This window comes from Pinus tabuliformis, chromosome 8, assembly GCF_031772625.1.
Source record: "Pinus tabuliformis cultivar Carrire ecotype Pingquan chromosome 8, CPIR1, whole genome shotgun sequence".
Classification (NCBI taxonomy): Eukaryota; Viridiplantae; Streptophyta; class Pinopsida; order Pinales; family Pinaceae; genus Pinus; species Pinus tabuliformis.
In genome coordinates, this window is record NC_142294.1 from 1,801,035,655 (window position 1) to 1,801,054,964 (window position 19,310).

The 19,310-nt window shown below is 39.3% G+C and overlaps 1 protein-coding gene across 1 annotated transcript in view; it reads right to left on the bottom strand.

Moving 5' to 3' along the window:
* Positions 1 to 300: 300 nt before the first annotated feature.
* LOC149243428 (pectate lyase 1-like) overlaps positions 301 to 19,310 on the bottom strand; it is a 55,772-nt gene continuing 36,762 nt past the window's right edge. Inside the window, exon 4 of the mRNA XM_089371209.1 lies at positions 301 to 383. Within this exon, the coding sequence (XP_089227335.1) occupies positions 301 to 383 (83 nt within the window). The remainder of the gene's footprint in view (positions 384 to 19,310) is intronic.

A 19,310-nucleotide genomic window follows, 5' to 3' on the forward strand; every position in this document is an offset into this window, starting at 1 on the left:
TACAGTATTCAAACCTTCTTGTCATCATTTCCAACCCTGCATCACACCCTAGGCATCATTTTTCTTCCTGTCCAAGAAAAACACAGAAAAAAACAAATTTTCAGGAAAAGATTAAAAAAACAAAAAATAAGAGAGGAAGTAGCACCATCCACCTCACCTAAAGCCTACCTATTACCTCTCCATCTCTATATACATCTCTGGCATCCTCCGTGAAGCTCCAAGCATAGAAAGAAGCTGAAGTTTCAAGGGGAGAAACAATTACAGGAGCTCCTGCAGGAATTCCTGTAGCAGTTGATCCCATTAAAACCCAACACCAGCAGCAGGAGAATGCACACATGAAGGTTGAGAAGGCATATAAAGCTTAGAACCAGCCAGAGAAGAGCCTACACAAGACACAGCCACACATCAGAAAGCAAACAACATGCATAAAAATAAATCGAGGCATGCGGTAGAGAGAGAGCCACAACACCTCACAACAAATACATTCGGATCACAGGTAAGTAACCAACCCACTCCTCTATTTTCATTTGTGTAATCAGAGGTCATGCAAAAGTAGCGAGATGGTTGAGGTTGAACAAGGGAAAGGTGGCCAGTTAACTTGGCCACCTTCATCTAGTTGACTCCACTCATCCAAGATGTCACCCACACGTGCGCACAGTCAACTCAAGAGAGATGTCAAGGACAAGTAGTGGAGGAAGTGTGAACTCTGATGCAATCATGAGGGATGATTATGAGGAGGGGCCATGATGACAAGGCAGGTGGAGATCAATAGTCTAAATATGGCCAACGTATACTTTGCTATCTCACCCCCTATCACCAGAGATATCCATAAAGGGTAATAAGTACTCCTCCCCGAGCACTCTCACCACCTTTTCCTTCATTCTATCCTCGTAACTCAGCTACAGTAGTCTCCTTGTGCCCCCACAGCCTCGTAACCATCGTCCTCCATCGATCTCTCCCATATTCCTTCTCTCAGAATTTTCTACAGGAGCACTTATAGGTTCTACAGGAGCACCTATAGGAATTCTACAGGAGGGACAATAGGCTTCTACAGGAGGGGCAATGAGTTGTTTTGAAGGAAGAAAACACGGGTTTTAGCATGATTTTCGGTCTAAAGAGGCAGGTTCCATGCATGCCCCCATTGAACATCAATATTTGCAAGCTATGGTTTCAATTTGAGGAGGAAATAAAGCCTTTAGGAGGAGGAAATACATAAAAAAAATTCTGCTTATTTCAAAAAAAAAAAAAAGTCTCCTCTGTTTCTCTGTTTTTCTAAAAAATTGTTGTTTCCATCTCCACATTTGGTTTCCCAAAAGAGTATAAACAAAATGATAGGGGGATTTATGAGAAAGAAGCCCACCAACTCCACTAGGCTCCATGCACATCCACAAGTGGTGGACATCTTCACAAGGGAAAATTGGATGAATTTCTTTGAGAAATTCCGAGGGTTTGATGAGGAGATTTCCCAGGAATTTTCTCTCTCTCTGGTACCCCACACAAGAAATCCTGCCACTGTCACCTTTAGAGGTCTTTCCATGGAGATAACCCTTGAATTTATCAGTAGGGTCACTATCCTTCCTCTTGGGCTACCTTGGAGTAAGGATGAGAAACCAATTGGCGAGGCTGCCAAGAATTTTTTTTCCAAAACAATGAAACCCCTGTAGAGGATAAAAATGGCATTAGAAGGGCTAGCATACCATATCCTTGAGATGAGTTTAGCTACCAAATAATCAAATACATTTCTTGTGAGGGGAGATACAACATTGTCTATGGTTATCACTTTAGAGTCCTTCATGAATTAAGGTACAACATGGACACTTCAGCCCCGCAGAAGCTCAGCATCCCCTACTTCCTCCTGTAGTCCCTCATTGACTCCAGCACTAAAGTTCAAGCAGGAAATTCAGAGAAGCTAGCTCACCATGGGTTAATCAAAATCCTAGTGGAAGAAGCCCTCCATACATTTTCACTCCCTATAGCATGGGAAGTCTTCCGAAACATGACAACTGAGGATGACATAAAGGCCCTAACCTATGATATCAGTCCTACTGGTAGTGAGGAGGAAAAGCAGCAAGGGGGAGAAGGTGAAGTCATTGGTGACTTAGCAGAACAAGGAAGGAAGGAGGAAGAAGCTAAGATAGAGGAGGAGAAATCTAAAGAAACAGAGCAAACAGAGACAAAAGGAGGAGAAAAAGAGGCAGAAAAGACAAAACAAGGAGAAGGGTCCCCTGAGACTCTAGAAAGGGAGGCAGCAACTGCCCTCATTGCCCTCAGTACACCAATAAAGCCAAAGAAAAAGAGGAAAAGGTAGGCCTCCATGTATTTTAGGGCTAGGAAGAGCACAAGAATCAAAACAGACAAACCTCAGCCCTCTTCAAAAGTGCCAATTAGAATTGAAGATTCACCTTCTGCCCAAGAAAAAGAATCACCTTCCAAGGCACCTATCACATATGAAAGGGGGACTTCTAGATCTCCCACATGGAAAGAAAAGGTAGAACTATAGGACCCAAAAACAGTCCTAGAGGAGGCTCAAACAGTTCTACAGGAGACACTGTCAAAACTACAAGAGACCCAAAATCTTGAGGAAAGGATGGAAGGACAACCACAAGTAAAGGAGGAAGAAATAGAGCTACAAGAACCTCATCCCTAGCCTAGTCTTGCCTCCTACTACACTCTACTTGAGGGAGAAAGAATAATTCCACAAAAAATTGCAATTCCACTATTCTTTGAATTAGAGAAAGAGTGAATAAGAACACATAGGTGGATGCAAATAGCCAAATCCAAAGGAGTTTAGGATATTGGCCATATGGAAAACAAATTTAGAGAAATGGGTAGAGAGTTGAGTGCTATCAGACACAGGGAAGAAATTACAAGAAGCCACCTTGAAACTGAAAATGAATTGCTAAGGAGGCAGCTGCAAGAGAAAGAAACCCATTTGGCATGCATGGCCATCTTATCCATGGAGGCATTGTAATGTAGAACACCAACAAAATCCTATGGCCTATATCTCAAGGTCCAATGGTTACAATTTCAGAGAAAGACTTTGGCACAAAGAGGCACAATGCCTTTCTAAGATTACAGGTAGTTTATGGATCTGTGTGACCAAAGCACATCAAAGAATAAGGCAAAGATGGCAGAATTCTACCTACATAACATGGTCCGCACACACATGAATGTGTGGGACCCCAATGCCAAGCTAGGGGACCTGCAACTCATGGCCATGGCCTCATGGATGAACCATGAAGAGTTGAGGGCAGCAGAAATAAGAAGATTGATGATAAAAGAGCAGAATGAGCCATTAATGATAAGAGCTGAGACATTAGATCCCATGGCACTCAACAGCACACACAACCTGATTTCCAATAATCCTCAGATTTCCCCTAGATATATAAGTGATTAGGCACAAGCCATTGCACACTTTGAGGATATGCAAAAGCTACTTGGGGATGACTGTGTGCATGCATGCATGAGGAGATGGAACACCTTACCACACATTTGGCAGATCAGGGAATATCATTCCCCCATGAGGATTAAGGAGGCATTAAGAAGAGTGCCAATGTACAAGTGCTCCATGTAGAGGCTGAAGTTCAACTAGATTGGCCTCAAGCTGAGTTCCCCACTGCTGTTAGGCATGCTGGAAGGCAGAAGATAAGAAGAAGAGGAGGAGCAGTGGGAAGAGATAGAAAAGAAGGCAGTATTCTATGACAAGGAAGATGAGACCACATCAGAAGCTTGGGATGCTAGGGAGGCCACCAGGTCCATAAAAGATGAGGAGATGGACTAACTTGCTTAGAGGATGAGAAACACCTTTAGTAGGGGGGTGATGATGAGCCTCATAAATGGGTAATTATATGGGCTCATTTTACCTCCTAACCTAGTCAAATCAACCATTCTCTTAGCTTATTGTATTATTTTCTTATTATATTTATGCTTATGGAGTGAGTTGAGTTAGTTATGATGCCATGTGGTCTAACATGTGTTTAATGCAGATTATTGATGAATTTTGAGGTCAAAGTCAAGGATCCAGTGGACAAATGGCAAGAATAACTCGAAGTAGACAAAGGAGAGGACTTATAGGAGGGGATCCCCCTCATTTATTACTCCTCACTTCGAATTCCCCTTCATTCAGCTAAGAGTACAAGTAGTCAAATCATGCACTAGAAGGCAGTCGAGCAAGTGGAGGATGACTGATGATTATCTCGAGTTTTGGGAGCCAAGCCTCCCTAGTTTTAAAGAAGCTATTGGTAGCTTCATTTGTATAAGTATAAAGGCCTAGGGCCTCACTAGGGTTGGATTTTTGTTGGATTTTTGCTTATGTAAACTCTGCTCAACTTCGAGCTTATTATTTTGTGACAGTTTCATGTAATCTTGCTATTATTTTGGAAATAAAGATGGAATCCTTTTTGAGTTAGCACTGAGTTACCTCAGAGGGTTGAAGCTCTTGGGTTAGGGCCCAATCCAAGCATCCAAGCTCCTCTTTACTTGTATTTGTATGTTTTATTTCAGTTTGTATATTAGGTTGTTGTTAGATGTATTTCTTTTATGGTTGAGAATAGGTTGCTTTTGATGATTCAGTAGTTTTCTTCCATTTGTGCTCTCTATAGCAGGTTAAGCAGTGATAAAAAGAAGATTCAAAAGGCTAGAAATAGTGCCTTGGCCTCTCTTCCTCCCTTTGGGACCATGATTTGAGGCAAAGACCCTCTTGCTACCCCAAAAACATAGATTTTCCTCATTCATAGGACTTCTAGTGTTTGCAGCTTTTTAGTAGGTTAATAGTCCAACTTTGCTTTGCTTTAGATATTCTTCATCATGCTCACTTCTTTATTTGCAATATTCTTCTTTCATGCTTTCATTTCTTGCAGCATTCCTCAACATTTCCTTTCATAGATCATATTTTAGACTAGTTTGATGCAAAACTCTATTTTTCTAGATGCACTCATTTCATTACTTGTTTGATCTTATTGGTTGACTATCAGTTCCTTTGCAGAAGATCTATTCTAGTAGTAGGCTAACCTATCAGCCATCCCATCCTCCATCTGATCCATGCCCTACAGGTCACCCAAGTCTCACCTCAATTCTGCCTTAGTTTCCTGCATTTTCCATAGAACTTCTTCCTCTCTCCTTGAGCAAATCCAATCATCTTTCTCTCTCTTGGTGGTTCATGGTAGACCATAGGTGCCCTAACACCTCATTCCAACCTTCATCCACCTCTTTCACCCACTCTCACACCCTCAAAACAATGCAAACTGCTCTTGGCCTCCTCTTGTAGGCCTCCTGTAGAACGCCGTTTTTCCTCCTGTAGATTTCCTTGTAGGCTTCCTTTTGAAGACTGAGTGTGGGAAAAGCCTCCAGAAGGCCACCTGAGACCTCCTAGGACCCATCCACACCATCCTATATCTTCTCAAGTCCCAAAACCGCCCTTCAACACCACCTATTCGCTGCCACATTCACATACAATAAATTACATGCATGTCAAATTCACATAAAAATACATAAAGATCCAAAATATGTTTTTGCTTATTTGCTTCCAGAAATAACATAGTTAGATGTTGTTTACTCCTTTAATGGCATTCCTTTCATGGTTTTCATAGCGCTTTTTGTAAAAGTAGAATTAGATGGTTAATTAGGTTTCACTAATTTTGCTTTACATTTCAGTGTTTCTCCTTTCTGCAGTTAGAATAACATCTATCTTTCTTTCCTTTCATCACATATAGAGCTTCTTCTAGAATCCATCGAAGTTGGCTCGAGCTCCTAGTTATCTTGCACCGGCTGACCAAGTGACAACTTGCAGTGAGAACTAGTACCTGTGCATACAACATCGACACTTCCAAGTTTGTTACAAACTACCAGGTTGATAAGAGTAAAGTAGGCAGCCCAGGAGTTGCAACATTATTGCTGCAATACTGGTGCTCACCAATATGACCCTAACATGAAATACCTCAATTAGTCTCTTTTCATTTGGAGTAGTAGTAGTGTTACAGTTTTGTGAACTAGTGCTTGCAATATCTTTTTTTCCTTTGATTCCCATGACAATGATTTGATTTTCATCACCTGATTCAGAACCTAAATCTTCTTGAGTGATAGTTGTGGTTTTCTGTTTCCCTTTATTGTTGAACTTATTTGGTCTCATTTCTGGATGGAGTTTCCAACAATGATCCTCATTATGTCCCTCTTTTGAACAATGTTTACAGATAACTTTCTCCCCTTATTTCTTCACACTTACATTTTTCTTCCCTTTCCATTTTCCTCCTTTCTCTTTCTCCTTACTCTTAGGTGGATTTTTATTACTACCCTCTTCTTGAATGTTCTTTCCTCTAGATTCAAGGTACGTGGCTTGCACACATACCTCATCTAAGTTATTTGGATTAAACATAAGGATAGTATGTTTCAGATAGGAATGTAAACCCCCAATATATTTCAGCAGTGTATCTTGGGAATTCAAATTCAATCCTAGTAACAAAGCCCTTTTCCTAAACTCTTGTGTATAATCTTGCACTGTTTCGCCTTTAAGACGCCTAAAATTTTTCCAACTCATAATGGCTTTTGTTAGATGATCCAAAAATACAATTTTATCATAGGTTATAAAATTAGAATAAAATAATTATTAATTTAAGATATTAAATTAATAATTATTATTCTAGAATGTTTAATTATTTAATGGAGACTTTTAGAATTAGCATATTGTTGTAACTAGATATGACTCTCCAAATGTGTCGTATCTTAGGCTCTATTTTAGGAGATTAGTTAGCTAGTTGGTTTGAATAGCATTTATTGTAAATGGACACTTGTTATTTAATAAGTGATCCATAATTAGAGGTAGTTAGGACATGGAGCTTATAAATAGCTCATTGCAAGAGTGTTTGGTTGTTCGGGTGTAAGCTCTTGCAAATCAATTATGTAATTATTTTTTCTGATTAATAAAATTATGTGTCTGAGGACACTTCTGCCATTATAGTGGTATCAGAGCCAAAGGTATCGAGTTCGAATCACACCCGGCTCGCGCTGGGGGGAGATTGTTGGGCATTGGATAATCCAGCGCTCCCCGTGTGTTTCGTGACATGGACTAACCGCCTCTCGAGGATCCGTTAACTCTGGCAATGTGTTCGTTTACTAACACCTGTGGGTTTTGGTGTAACGGCAATCGTGATCCCAACAAGTGGTATCAGAGCTTCAGTAATGTTGCAGTGGATGTGAAGGGAAGATTCCAACTCAACAAAGTCCTGGAAAACTCCATTCAGTTGGTCAGCAGATAATTGTTTAAGAGTCGATCTTGTGAAGATATGTTGTGATAGACTAGAAGTGGCTGAGCATGAATTGTGAGTTCGTGATCTACCTAATTCAGTGCGCATATGTTTGGAACCTGTGGGGAGCGTATCTTGAGGCGCTGGAATTATGATGAGTGCAGATTGCGGAGACAGTTTTGAGACCCAGAAATCTGTAGCATCTGGTTAGCTCAAAATGTTTCAAGGAAGGGGAATCATAAAACTCATCTGATTTTTTCATTTTCTAGAAGTCGTATTGCTGCTTCTTTTCGCAAGTGCACGGTGCTTCAGTGTATACTCTATCTACATCTTTTCCCATCGCTTGCACGTTGTATGGTTTTACTTGGGTTAATATTGAAGCAAGCAGCCAGCAATCCGTGTGAAAGAGAAAGTTGCTGATGGCTTTGGGCATGAGTGGCGCTAAAGGATTATGGAGGAACTGTGACTGAGATTGCATTATTGTGAAGCTCGAGGGTACGCGGCAAAGCTGCTTAAAAAGCAGGATCAGAGCAAAGCCAAACTTTTCCGGTGAAATCCCAGGTGATGGAAGTTGTTGTTATCATCCAGATCAAAAAAAATGGCGAATTATATTGGAGCAATGCATCTGTTCAAATCCGGCAATGGAGAACTGCAAGATAAACATTTGGTAAGATCGTTTAAATCTGGGTGAGCATGTTCCTAAATATTCCACTTATTTGTTTTTTTTTTTCAATGAAATCGCGTGTTCGTTGGTTCCAAATTTGAAGATCTCTTTTCAGATCATCAATTGTGTTTTCCTATCTGGAAGAGTCTGTTCTCGGATGATTTATAATGTGCTGAACATTGTCAACGTTGTGGAGAAGAACCTTTGTTTGACAGATTGACTGTTCTCGGATGATTTATAATGTGCTGATGGCCCTTCCGTGTCAATAATAATCTTATTGCTTCAATCTAAGCGTATGTTACAAACTGCAATAATTGAGTTGTGAAGATTCTTTTATTGTTGATCTCGCACACGGAAAATGGGTGCCGGTTGGACATCAAGTGGGTATATACTAACGATGGCGCTATGCCTATAAAAGTTCTGGCGAAAAATTTGTGTAAAGTTTGTAAGTCTGTCCGGCCAGACCTAATTCTCTTCCATGATGACGGTCGCATGAGGGTTTACTTCAATCTCAGTAACACGATTATGCCCGGCGTTTTTGGTGGACGCTATTTAACTCTTAACGTGGCAGTATCTTCCGTCAAAGTTCGAAACCCAAACTTTTCATGCACATAGTTTATGAAATCGTATGTGGATTGCAGATTCCCTTGGGCATACACTAAATTTAGTAGTTGCCTCTAGTCAGCTGTGCCAGATATAGAGAATCTGCAGTTCAATTGAATTCACGTGATGATGTGAAAATAAAATGAACATGAATATGCTGAAGCTGAATTAAATTTGTAATATTGTATTGTGCAGAAATATGGTGATTTTTTAATTTATGGTTGATGGAGCAATAAGGTGATTGTAATTTTTTGGAGCAATAAGGAGTTTTTTTTTGTAATTTTTTGAAGGAGATAAATGTAACTCAAAGTAATTTTACTTTGAGGGGGGGTAAATTTTTTTTACCAGATTGTGCAAAAGCACCATTGTAAAAAGTCAAATTTTGAAAGTTGCCCTGTAAAAATTTGAGAAATTGACTAGAGCCAAGTGCAAAGCTCAGTCAATATTCTCCTGTTTTGACGACTATTCGAGGGTCAAGGCCAAGCCCCGATAGATCATGTTTTTTGCGTGGTGTGTTGTGCTGACTATCTTGTCCTTTCTGTTCTGCTTCTTGGTGCGTCTCTTCAACGCTAAAAATGTCTAAGTTGATTAATTTATTTTCTGATTCCGACAAACTTGAAGGCACCAAATCTTATAAAACGTGGCATCGTCTTATTGAAAGCACGCTCATTTACAATGAATTATGGCAGGGCATATGTGATGGAGATGTTAAGCCGAATAAACCCACAGATGCAACTGCACTGGCAAAATGGGAAGTCAAGAATGCTAAAGCCTTAGCTCTTATTAAATCTTCTGTAAATGATGAAATGTATGTACATATAGAAAATGCCACAGATGCATGGACTGCCTTGAAAACTTTTAAAGACCTCTTTGATACTCAACCAGAATAAAAAAAAGTCGATCTACAATTAAAGTTGTTGCAACAAAAATTAACTGAAGGTGGTGATATTCTTGAATATATTTCAAGACTCAAGAATATTAGGCAAGAAATTATTAATGCTGGTTTTCCCGCTATCGATGATAGCTTTATGGTCACAATTGTAATTGCCGGGCTTCCTTCTTCTTACACACATTTTTTAGAAACTCTACAAGTAACTGGGAAATTAGAGAAACTAAAGTTCGATGAACTTTGTGAAATGTTGAGTCAGCATGAAAAAACTTTTGGGAAGAAGAAGAAAGTTGGTGAAGATGTTTTTCTTACAGAAGCCAGCAGTAGTAAATCATCAGCAGAGAGTTCTCGAGGCAGAGGTAGAGGGAATCAGAATCAAGCAGCATATAATCGAGGTCGAAGCCAAAACAGAGGCAACAATTTTAACAGAGGAGGAAGAAATAATTTTCAAGGTAGAGGAAACAACCAAGGAAGAGGCAATTTTCAAGGACAAGGATATAATAGTCAAGGTAGAGGACAATCTCAAAATAGAGGTCAAAGCAGAGGCAGAGGACAATCTTCAGGAAGAGGAAGAGACTTAAGTCAAATTGTGTGTCGAAGATGCAACAAAGTTGGCCATTATGCTGAAGATTGTCGAACTTCACTTAATAAAATTCCCAAGTTTCAGCAGCATTCAGCACAATTTGCAAATGATCAAGATGAAGATAACTTAGAATATGTTTTTACTTCCTCACCAGCATCACAACTTTCATCCCATCTTAGAAGTGACTATGAAGATGCCTGGATCTTGGATTCCGGGGCAACTCAGCACATGACTTGTCGACGTGATTTTTTCTGGAATTTTCAAGATTGCCAACTTAATTCCATTTTTCTTGCTGATGATACAAAACATACTCCTTATGGAAAAGGAGTAGTAAAAGTTTTTCTCCCTGGTATTGGAGAAAAAATGATTTCCAATGTATGGTATGTACCCAGTTTCAAGAAAAATTTGCTCTCTTTAGTCACGATTCGACAAGCAGGACATCAGGTGATTATGGAAGATGGTTTAGTGAAGATTAATTCAGTGAAACAGAACTTGAAAACAGTCATGACAGGTTATGAAGATGGAAAAATGTTACGGATGAAAGGGACAATTATTCCAAGGCATTCTGAATTTGCAGGGGCAGTGACTACAGGTATTTCACCTATGAGACTATGGCATGTAAGATATGGACATTTGAATTTTGAGAGTCTTTCTCAATTGCAGAAACAAGGAATGGTTAAAGGACTTCCCACATTCAAAAGGGAAAATGAAAAATGTGAAGCTTGCATTTATGGCAAACAAATTCGAGAAAGTTTTCCAACAAGTTCATGGCGTGCAAACAGGCGGCTACAACTAGTTCACAGTGATGTTTGTGGTCCACTACAAACTTCATTTGGTGGTTGCAAATATTTCTTACTATTCATTGATGATTTCAGCAGAATGACTTGGGTTTACTTCTTGAAGAACAAGTCAGAAGCATTTGATAAGTTTAAAATTTTTCGCCAACTTGTTGAAAATGAAGTCAAAGAAAAGATAGGTACTCTTAGGACAGATAATGGGGGAGAATTCACTTCAAATGAATTCAAAACTTACTGCAGTGAAAATGGCATAAGACGACATCTCACTAATGTTTACACTCCACAACAAAATGGAGTAGTCGAAAGAATGAATCGTACTTTGTTAGGAATGGCGAGATCCATGTTAACATTCAAGAGGTTAAGTCCAACATATTGGGCGGAAGCAATACATACAGCTGTCTACTTAAGAAACAGATCTCCAACTGCTTCTTTAGATGGAATCACACCTTATGAAGCTTGGTTTGGTTTCAAACCTCGAGTTAAACATCTTAGAGTTTTTGGGTCAGTGTGTTATGCCTTAGTTCCGAAAGAAAAACGAACTAAGCTTGACTCGAGAAGTTTAAAATGCACAATGATTGGCTATTCTGATGAGAAGAAAGGGTATCGTCTTTTGACCAATGGAAAATTCATTGTGAGCAGGGATGTCATTTTTGATGAAACAGAGAGTAAGAGTGCTGAAGAAATTGAAAATCTTCTTCACAAATTAGAAACTAAAGGAAGTAAAAGAAATGGAAAAATGCAAAGTCAACCAACTTCACCAAATTGGTATGAACTTGATTTTCCTTCCTCTGAAGATGAGTCATCTAGTCCATCTACATCAACAACATCATCTGGATCTTCTAGCAGTTCATCCGCATCTCCAAGCAGCAACAGTTCTTCTGACAGTGATTCTCTACATTCTTCACCTGAACGACGAACATCAGTTTATATTAATCCTCTTTACAATGATGGGGACTTTACAGAAGCACAAACAAGTGAGCACCAACTTCCGAAATGGGCAGTTCAACTTTTGAAAGATGTAAAGCCTGATGAACAGAATAAAACTGGCACCAGAAGGACACATAGAAGTGAAGGCAATTTTTCCTTGATAGCAAATGATTTTACTGAACCTTCCACATACAAAGAAGCAGTAAAACATAAAGAATGGCAACAGGCTATGGTTGAAGAATATCAAGCAGTAATTGATAACAACACTTGGAAACTTGTTGATTGTCCAGCAAATGTTAAACCCATAGGATGTAAATGGGTTTACAGAATTAAGTATAATCAGAAGGGTGAACTTGAAAAGTATAAAGCACGACTTGTCGCAAAGGGTTTTGTGCAGTAGGAAGGCATTGATTATGAAGAAACTTTTGCTCCAACAGCTAAATGGAACACCATCCGATTAACACTTGCATTGGCCGCTCAAAAAGGATGGAAAGTTCATCAAATGGATGTGAAAAGTGCTTTTCTCAACGGGGATTTACAGGAGGAAGTGTATATGACCCAACCACCAGGTTTTGAAGTTGAAGGACAAGAACATAAAGTCTGCAAATTGATCAAGGCTTTATATGGATTAAAACAAGCTCCCCGAGCTTGGTATGCAAAGATGGATGAATACCTTAAGAAAGTTGGTTTTCAACGAAGTGAATCTGATGATACTTTGTATGTGTGACAACAGGGCAAATATCTGGTAATTCTTGTTATGTATGTAGATGATTTGATCATCACTGGCAATCATGATGATCATATTACACAGGTAAAAAAGGAGTTACATGCAGGTTTTAAGATGACAGATTTGGGATTACTTCACTACTATCTTGGAGTTGAAGTCTTCCAACGTCCACATCATATTTTCATTTCTCAGAGTAAGTATGCCGCAGAGGTTCTTCAGCGATTTGGCATGCAAGATTGCAAGCCCGTTCTCACCCCCATGGAGCAAAACTTGAAACTTTCAAAATTTGAAGGGGGGGAAAAGGTGGACAGTACAACTTACAGACAGTTGATTGACAGCTTGATTTATTTGACAAATACTCGTCCTGATCTATCTTATGCAGTGAGTGTTCTTTCACGTTTTATGCAGGAACCACGAGATAGCCACTGGAATGCAGCCAAAAGAGTTCTTCGATATATCCAAGGAACAAAAGATTTTGATCTTCTTTACACAAAGACTAAAAATTTTGTACTTGGTGGATATTCTGATGCCGACTTTGCTGGGAGTATTGATGATCGAGCATCAACATCAGGTTATTTAATGGATATGGGGTCAGCAGCAGTATCTTGGAGTTGTAAAAAACAAGCTACAGTGGCCACTTCTTCAGCAGAAGCAGAGTACATTTCAGCATGGGAAGCAGCATGTGAAATTGTTTGGTTGCGCCGAATTTTGCAGGACTTGGGCATTTCTCAGGCAGAAGCTACATCATTATTCATTGACATCCAGTCAGCCATCAAACTTGCCAAGAACCCAGTTTTTCATTCAAAGACAAAGCATGTGGACACCAAGTATCATCATATCAGATCTGTCATTGCCAAAGATGTCCTCAAGCCAGTTTATTGTCCTTCCGAAGATCAGATCTCCGACATTTTCACGAAACTGCTTGGCAGAATAAAATTTACGAAGTTCAGGGATGAACTTGGTATCTGTTGTAATGTATCTTTGGATCATAGGGGGGAATGTTAAATGATCCAAAAATACAATTTTATCATAGGTTATAAAATTAGAATAAAATAATTATTAATTTAAGATATTAAATTAATAATTATTATTCTAGAATGTTTAATTATTTAATGGAGACTTTTAAAATTAGCATATTGTTGTAACTAGATATGACTCTCCAAATGTGTCGTATCTTAGGCTCTATTTTAGGAGATTAGTTAGCTAGTTGGTTTGAATAGCATTTATTGTAAATGGACACTTGTTATTTAATAAGTGATCCATAATTAGAGGTAGTTAGGACATGGAGCTTATAAATAGCTCATTGCAAGAGTGTTTGGTTGTTCGGGTGTAAGCTCTTGCAAATCAATTATGTAATTATTTTTTCTGATTAATAAAATTATGTGTCTGAGGACACTTCTGCCATTAGCTTTTTGCATAAAGGCTAAAGGATAAAATTGTCTTTTAATTGCAGAAACAAATTCAACCCAAGTGATGGATATCTTACCATGGATTCTCATTTCCTCTTGAGTCTTTTCTTCCCACCAAACTAGTTCGCTCCTTCCAGCCTCAGTGAAGCCAACTGGATCTTTATGTCATCTTCTTGAAGGTTCTAAATTCCACAGTATACCTCCAAGTATCGAATACAATTGTCCAACTTTTCTGCATTCACCTCTCCATTGTACATGGGAAGTTCGAATTTTATGTCCAATTTCAGTAATGGAGTTTTTCCTTGTGGTGTTTCAGAATGAGTATGGGTAGTTTCAGTGGTGGTAGTGGAAGATGATGCTATGTGATATGATGGAGATGATGAGGAATATGATGAGGATGGTGGAGATGGAGGTGTATTTCCACCATTCCCTTTGGAATCCTTCTTCTCAACTTTTTTGTCCTTTGAGCTTCCTTTTCCATGTGGAGGTTTAGAACTCTCTCCAATCATTCTGGTGTTCCTCTTTTCATAGAGGACTTTAACCATCTCAGTTAAAGTGTAGAAATATTTCTTGAAATCTTCCTCTTCTGAAGAGGGACCTTCAGGCTCTCTTTTTCTAGACATAGTGACTATGGAATCAGGCTCAGAAATTGGTACTAATTGTACCTCTTCAATCTCAGTTGGAGACAAAACTTGAGGAGTTTCAGGTGCAACTGGAATTTGAAATTTGGGTGTTGTATATTGTGGCCTTATGGCTCTCCTTCTTCTGGGCACTACCTCAGGAGTTGCAACCAATATCTTCCCTTCTCCTTTCTGCAACTTTAACCTTGTAAGCATCACAATTTTGCAACCATTAAAACCCTAATTGCACAAACTCAAGAAATCAAGCAATTCAACCTTCATATGATACCAAATTGATCTGTTTTTATATGATTAGTTTTTATGTGCTAATAACTATTATAGATTTATAAACATGTGCTTGCTTCTTTCTTTTTGTGTTGAGGTTTCCTTAGTTGTTGGTGCTTACAAATAGGTAAATTTCCTTAAGTTAAATAAGACATTCATGAGAAAAATAACTTCAAAAATGAATAATGAACAACAAACATGTATAGTGTATAAAACCATCAAATAGACACATTAACACAATATTTTGATGAAGGAGTTCACCCCTCCTGGGCTACATCTCCTTGGTCCAACTTCCATGGCTTGGGCCTCTGTATTAGCTCAATGTGGAAAAAAATGGTGTTTACAAAGATATATGGCTCTTTATACCTACACCAATGTGTTCAGAATGTCCAAATTTGCCAAAAATGACTATTGGATCTCTGAAAATTGATTATGCCTGCTCTTCGTATGACCCCCTTCCCTGGTGGCTCTAGTCTTCCCTGAACATCCCTGTGGAAAAATAACATGTATAAGTCTTCTATTTCCTCTGAAACCTAAACCAATGTCTTCATAAGGTTGAAATAATCCAAATTTGACTATTCACTTTCCAAAATTGGTTGAAAATTGAGCAAGATATGCTTCGTTTATTTTTTTCCCTAGGAAACCTTGCTAAATTTGGAGAGACACCAATTAAGTCCACCAAGTTTGGTGGCGGTTTCGGATTTGGTGGCTCTGCCATAAATGCCTCCAACTTAAAAAAAGATTTAATTAAATTTAACCGGGATTATTATTGCACTAATCGCGCTTAACCTTAGCACTGGCCCACGGTTTTCAATGTCTCGTTGTATGGAGAGGGGCCTGGCTCCCTCCTTCCCCACTGTTGGATCACATATGCATTAAATATACATTTGGAGGCTCATTTAACAAGTCCATTAGTGATGGTTCAAGAATAAAGCCTTGATGTTGGGAGGGGTAGGTCATGGGTTCAAACCTGCCCATCCCATATATATTTTTCCATATGAAATAAAACTTTATGCTTTACGCCATTCACATTCAGAGTTTGGATTTGATTTAATTCAGATTTATATATATATATGCGGATTGATAATGTTTAGAAATACAATTTGTTATATATATATATATATATATATATCTGTCTATCTATCTATCTATATATATATATTAAAAAAACTATATAATATAAATAATAATTATATATAATATATAATAATATTTAAATAAAAACAAATTCAAATTCCAACTTAGGATAATTAGGCAATTTCACCTTCACACAACCAAACTGGCGAATTCGGAGGTGACACTTGTCACAACCCCATTGGGCGAAAACTGAAGAAGATTCCCCTTGCTGACTGGACTGCCATGTCATTATTCTATCCTATTCTGCAATTGTTTGCGATCGGCTTGATGAGACATACGCATTCGTACAATTCTTGAGCCAATTTGAGAACTTTGATTTTTGAGCTAAATACTGAGCCGCTGATCAAGGAGAAGGACTACTTGTAGAGCCAAATCCTCAAGTGGTTTCAAGGAAGCCACACATACCTCAAGCTTCACCAGTTATGGAACACGAAGAAGGTCATGAAGGGATGTCTATGAATGAGAGAACTTACAAAAAATATTTCTTTGAAATGTCTGAAATGGTGAAAGTTATATTTGAAGAGAGAAACACAAGGTTGCAAGGAGAGAGCTCAAACCCTCCAAATGGTAATGGAGGAAATGGTGAAAAACCACCACCTATACCTCCACCTTTTCCTTCACCTCCATCTTCACCCTCATCTTCTTCTACTTCAACCCTTCACATACTCCTCCAAGAACTCTAAAGGGACATGGTAAAACTTGATACAAACTTAAACATGAAAAAAACAACTTACAGATATAATCACAAACATAGAGATGCAACAAAAAAACACTTCATTTCATTAATAGAAAAATACTGAACTATGCTTACAAACAAAATGGAAATAAGATAGCTCAGGCGATGGTAACTTATCTCTGAGACACGATGTGGCGGCTAGATGCCTTTGAACTGAATTACAATGAGGCTCAAGGGCCTTTTTATTATGAAAAATAAGATAAAACCCTAAACAACCAAAACCCTAACCTGAGGAGATGTAACACCAAGAGTCTATGGGCCTCTTTGGGGTTAGTTGGGCAACCAACTTCCTGGGGTTGTAACTTGGTCATAATATCTCTGTTTGATGCGTATGATACCTTGTTGGAAATATCTCTTCGAAGAATACAACTGCTGATGCGATTTCCATAGAAATCATTGAAGCAATTTTGCCAAAAACAACTCGTTTAGGACCTCAAAACGGCTCTGGAAGTTCAAGACCCGAAAAAATGCCAAAAGTAGTAAACTGTGTTACAATTAAGGAAACAGATGAAGCTAACTAGGGGGACTAGGTGTAATAGGTGGGTGGCCACCAATATCCACCCGGATAATTCCTCCCCCCTTTGGAATCAATTGTTCCCATTGCGTGTAGAGCCTCCATGAGATGAGGAAATTTCTATCAAACCTGGTCTCTGGTGAACCACTTGCCCTGGTGAAGGAGTTGGCTTGCTTTGACAACTCGACAAAGTTGTATCCTCTGTTGTCAAGTGTTCTTGATTTGTGTTTCCATGATTTGATTAGTTGTGGCATGTTCCATGCAGTCTAGGTTGAGATCTGTTGGTGTGAGTTGTTCTGCAATGTCAGATGTGTCCAACAATGGTGGAAAGTATGGCCGAAGGTGGTCTACATTGAACACTAGGTGCAGACCAAGGAACGATGAGATGCTAAGCTCGAAGGCATTATCATTGATGGCCTTAGTGATGGTGTATGACCCATATCGGAGTAGGGGAAGCTTACAATGGGGTCCAACAAGGTGCTCCTTCTGCAAATGAAGCTAAACTTTATTGCCCACCTGGAACTTGTGCAACACTTGAAGCTGATCATGGTGCTTCTTGTACTTAGAATTGGCTTTTTCCAATATATCATGGACCTGTTGGTAGATGTGTTGAATGTGCTCATTGAAGTTGTTAGCCCTTTCAACTTCGGACTGCACGTGAGCCGAATCTACTAGGGTGGCTGCAAATGGTATGGCTGCATCAATGGGGCATAATGGCTTAAATCCCGGCCCTACTTGAAAGGGGCTATGGCCTATTGAGCTGTGGAGAGATTTGTTGTAGCTGTTTTGGACATAGGGAAGACTTTCATCCCATTTGTGTGGATGCTTCTTGTCGTATATGTGTAGAATGTGTACGATCATCCTGTTGACAACCTCCGTTTGGCCATCAGTTTGGGGATGGAAAGTCGTGGACTTTGTAAGTTTTATGTCCAACATCAACCAAAGACTTGACCAAAATGCACTCAAGAATCTGTTGTCTTGATATGAGAATGGACTGTGGGATCCCAAAGTGTACCCACACTCACTCAAAGAAGAGATTGGTAGTGGTCTCTACTGTTATACTCTTCTTGTAGGCCACCATGATGGCCATCTTAGAGAATCCGTTGACGACCACGAGAACGCAATTATTTCCATGCTTAGTAGAAGGAAGGCCCGACATATAATCCATGGAGAAAAATTCCCAAGGCCAACTAGGAGTAGGTAGATGAGTATACAAGCCTTAATTCTTGATGGTTGGTTTGGAAATGGCGCAGGTGGTGTAGGATCTAATGTACTTCCCAACATCCTGATGAATTTTCTACCAATAAAAATACTTCTGCAATACCGTCACTGTTTTCTCTACTTCGAAATGTCCAGCGACCTGATTATAGTGCGTCTCCCAAATCATCTTGGCATGCTCAATTGAAGGAGCACATATGTGTCCCAAGTGGCATAACAGTGCATCATGAAGGTGAAAATTTGGAACTTGCTTCCCTTCCAGGAGTGTCTAGTATATGTTGTCAAATTCTAGATCGCTCTTTTAAATATGAGGCCACCTCGATGTCTCTTGCCCACAGGAGTCAAGCACAGTGTTTAGCACCATGACTGGTGGTCGGATGAGGCAATCAATGACTTTATTGTTGCTTCCCTTCTTATACTTAATGTTCAAATGGAACTGTTGCAGATAGGTGGACCATTTCTGATGGTGATCGTTTTGTAACATCCCCTGTGTCTATATGAACTGTAGAGCTCAGCGGTCTGTGTGGATGACTGTTTTCTTCCCCATAATGTAATGCTTCCATTGAGAGCAAGCCTCCATAATGGAATACATTTCTTTTTCGTAAGTGGGGTACTTTCGGACTATGTCTGAAAGTGTCTAATTGTGGTAAGCCACTGGATGCCCATCTTGAGTAAGAACCGCACCAATAGCATAGTTGGAGGCATCTATATCAATCTCAAATGGTTGTTGTAGGTCTGGTAATGTGAGAAATAGTGCAGAACAAAGGAAATTATTCAACTCAGAGAATGCTCGCTGTTGGGTTTCCGACCAAAAGAAATTTTCTTTCGCTCCGCCCTTGGTGACTTGACTTAAAGGCCAAGTGATATGAGAGAACCCCAACACGAACCTATCGTAGAAATTGGCAAGACCCAAAACGTTGTGGAGCTCTATTAGAGTGGTTGGAGCTGGTCAATCCTGAATGA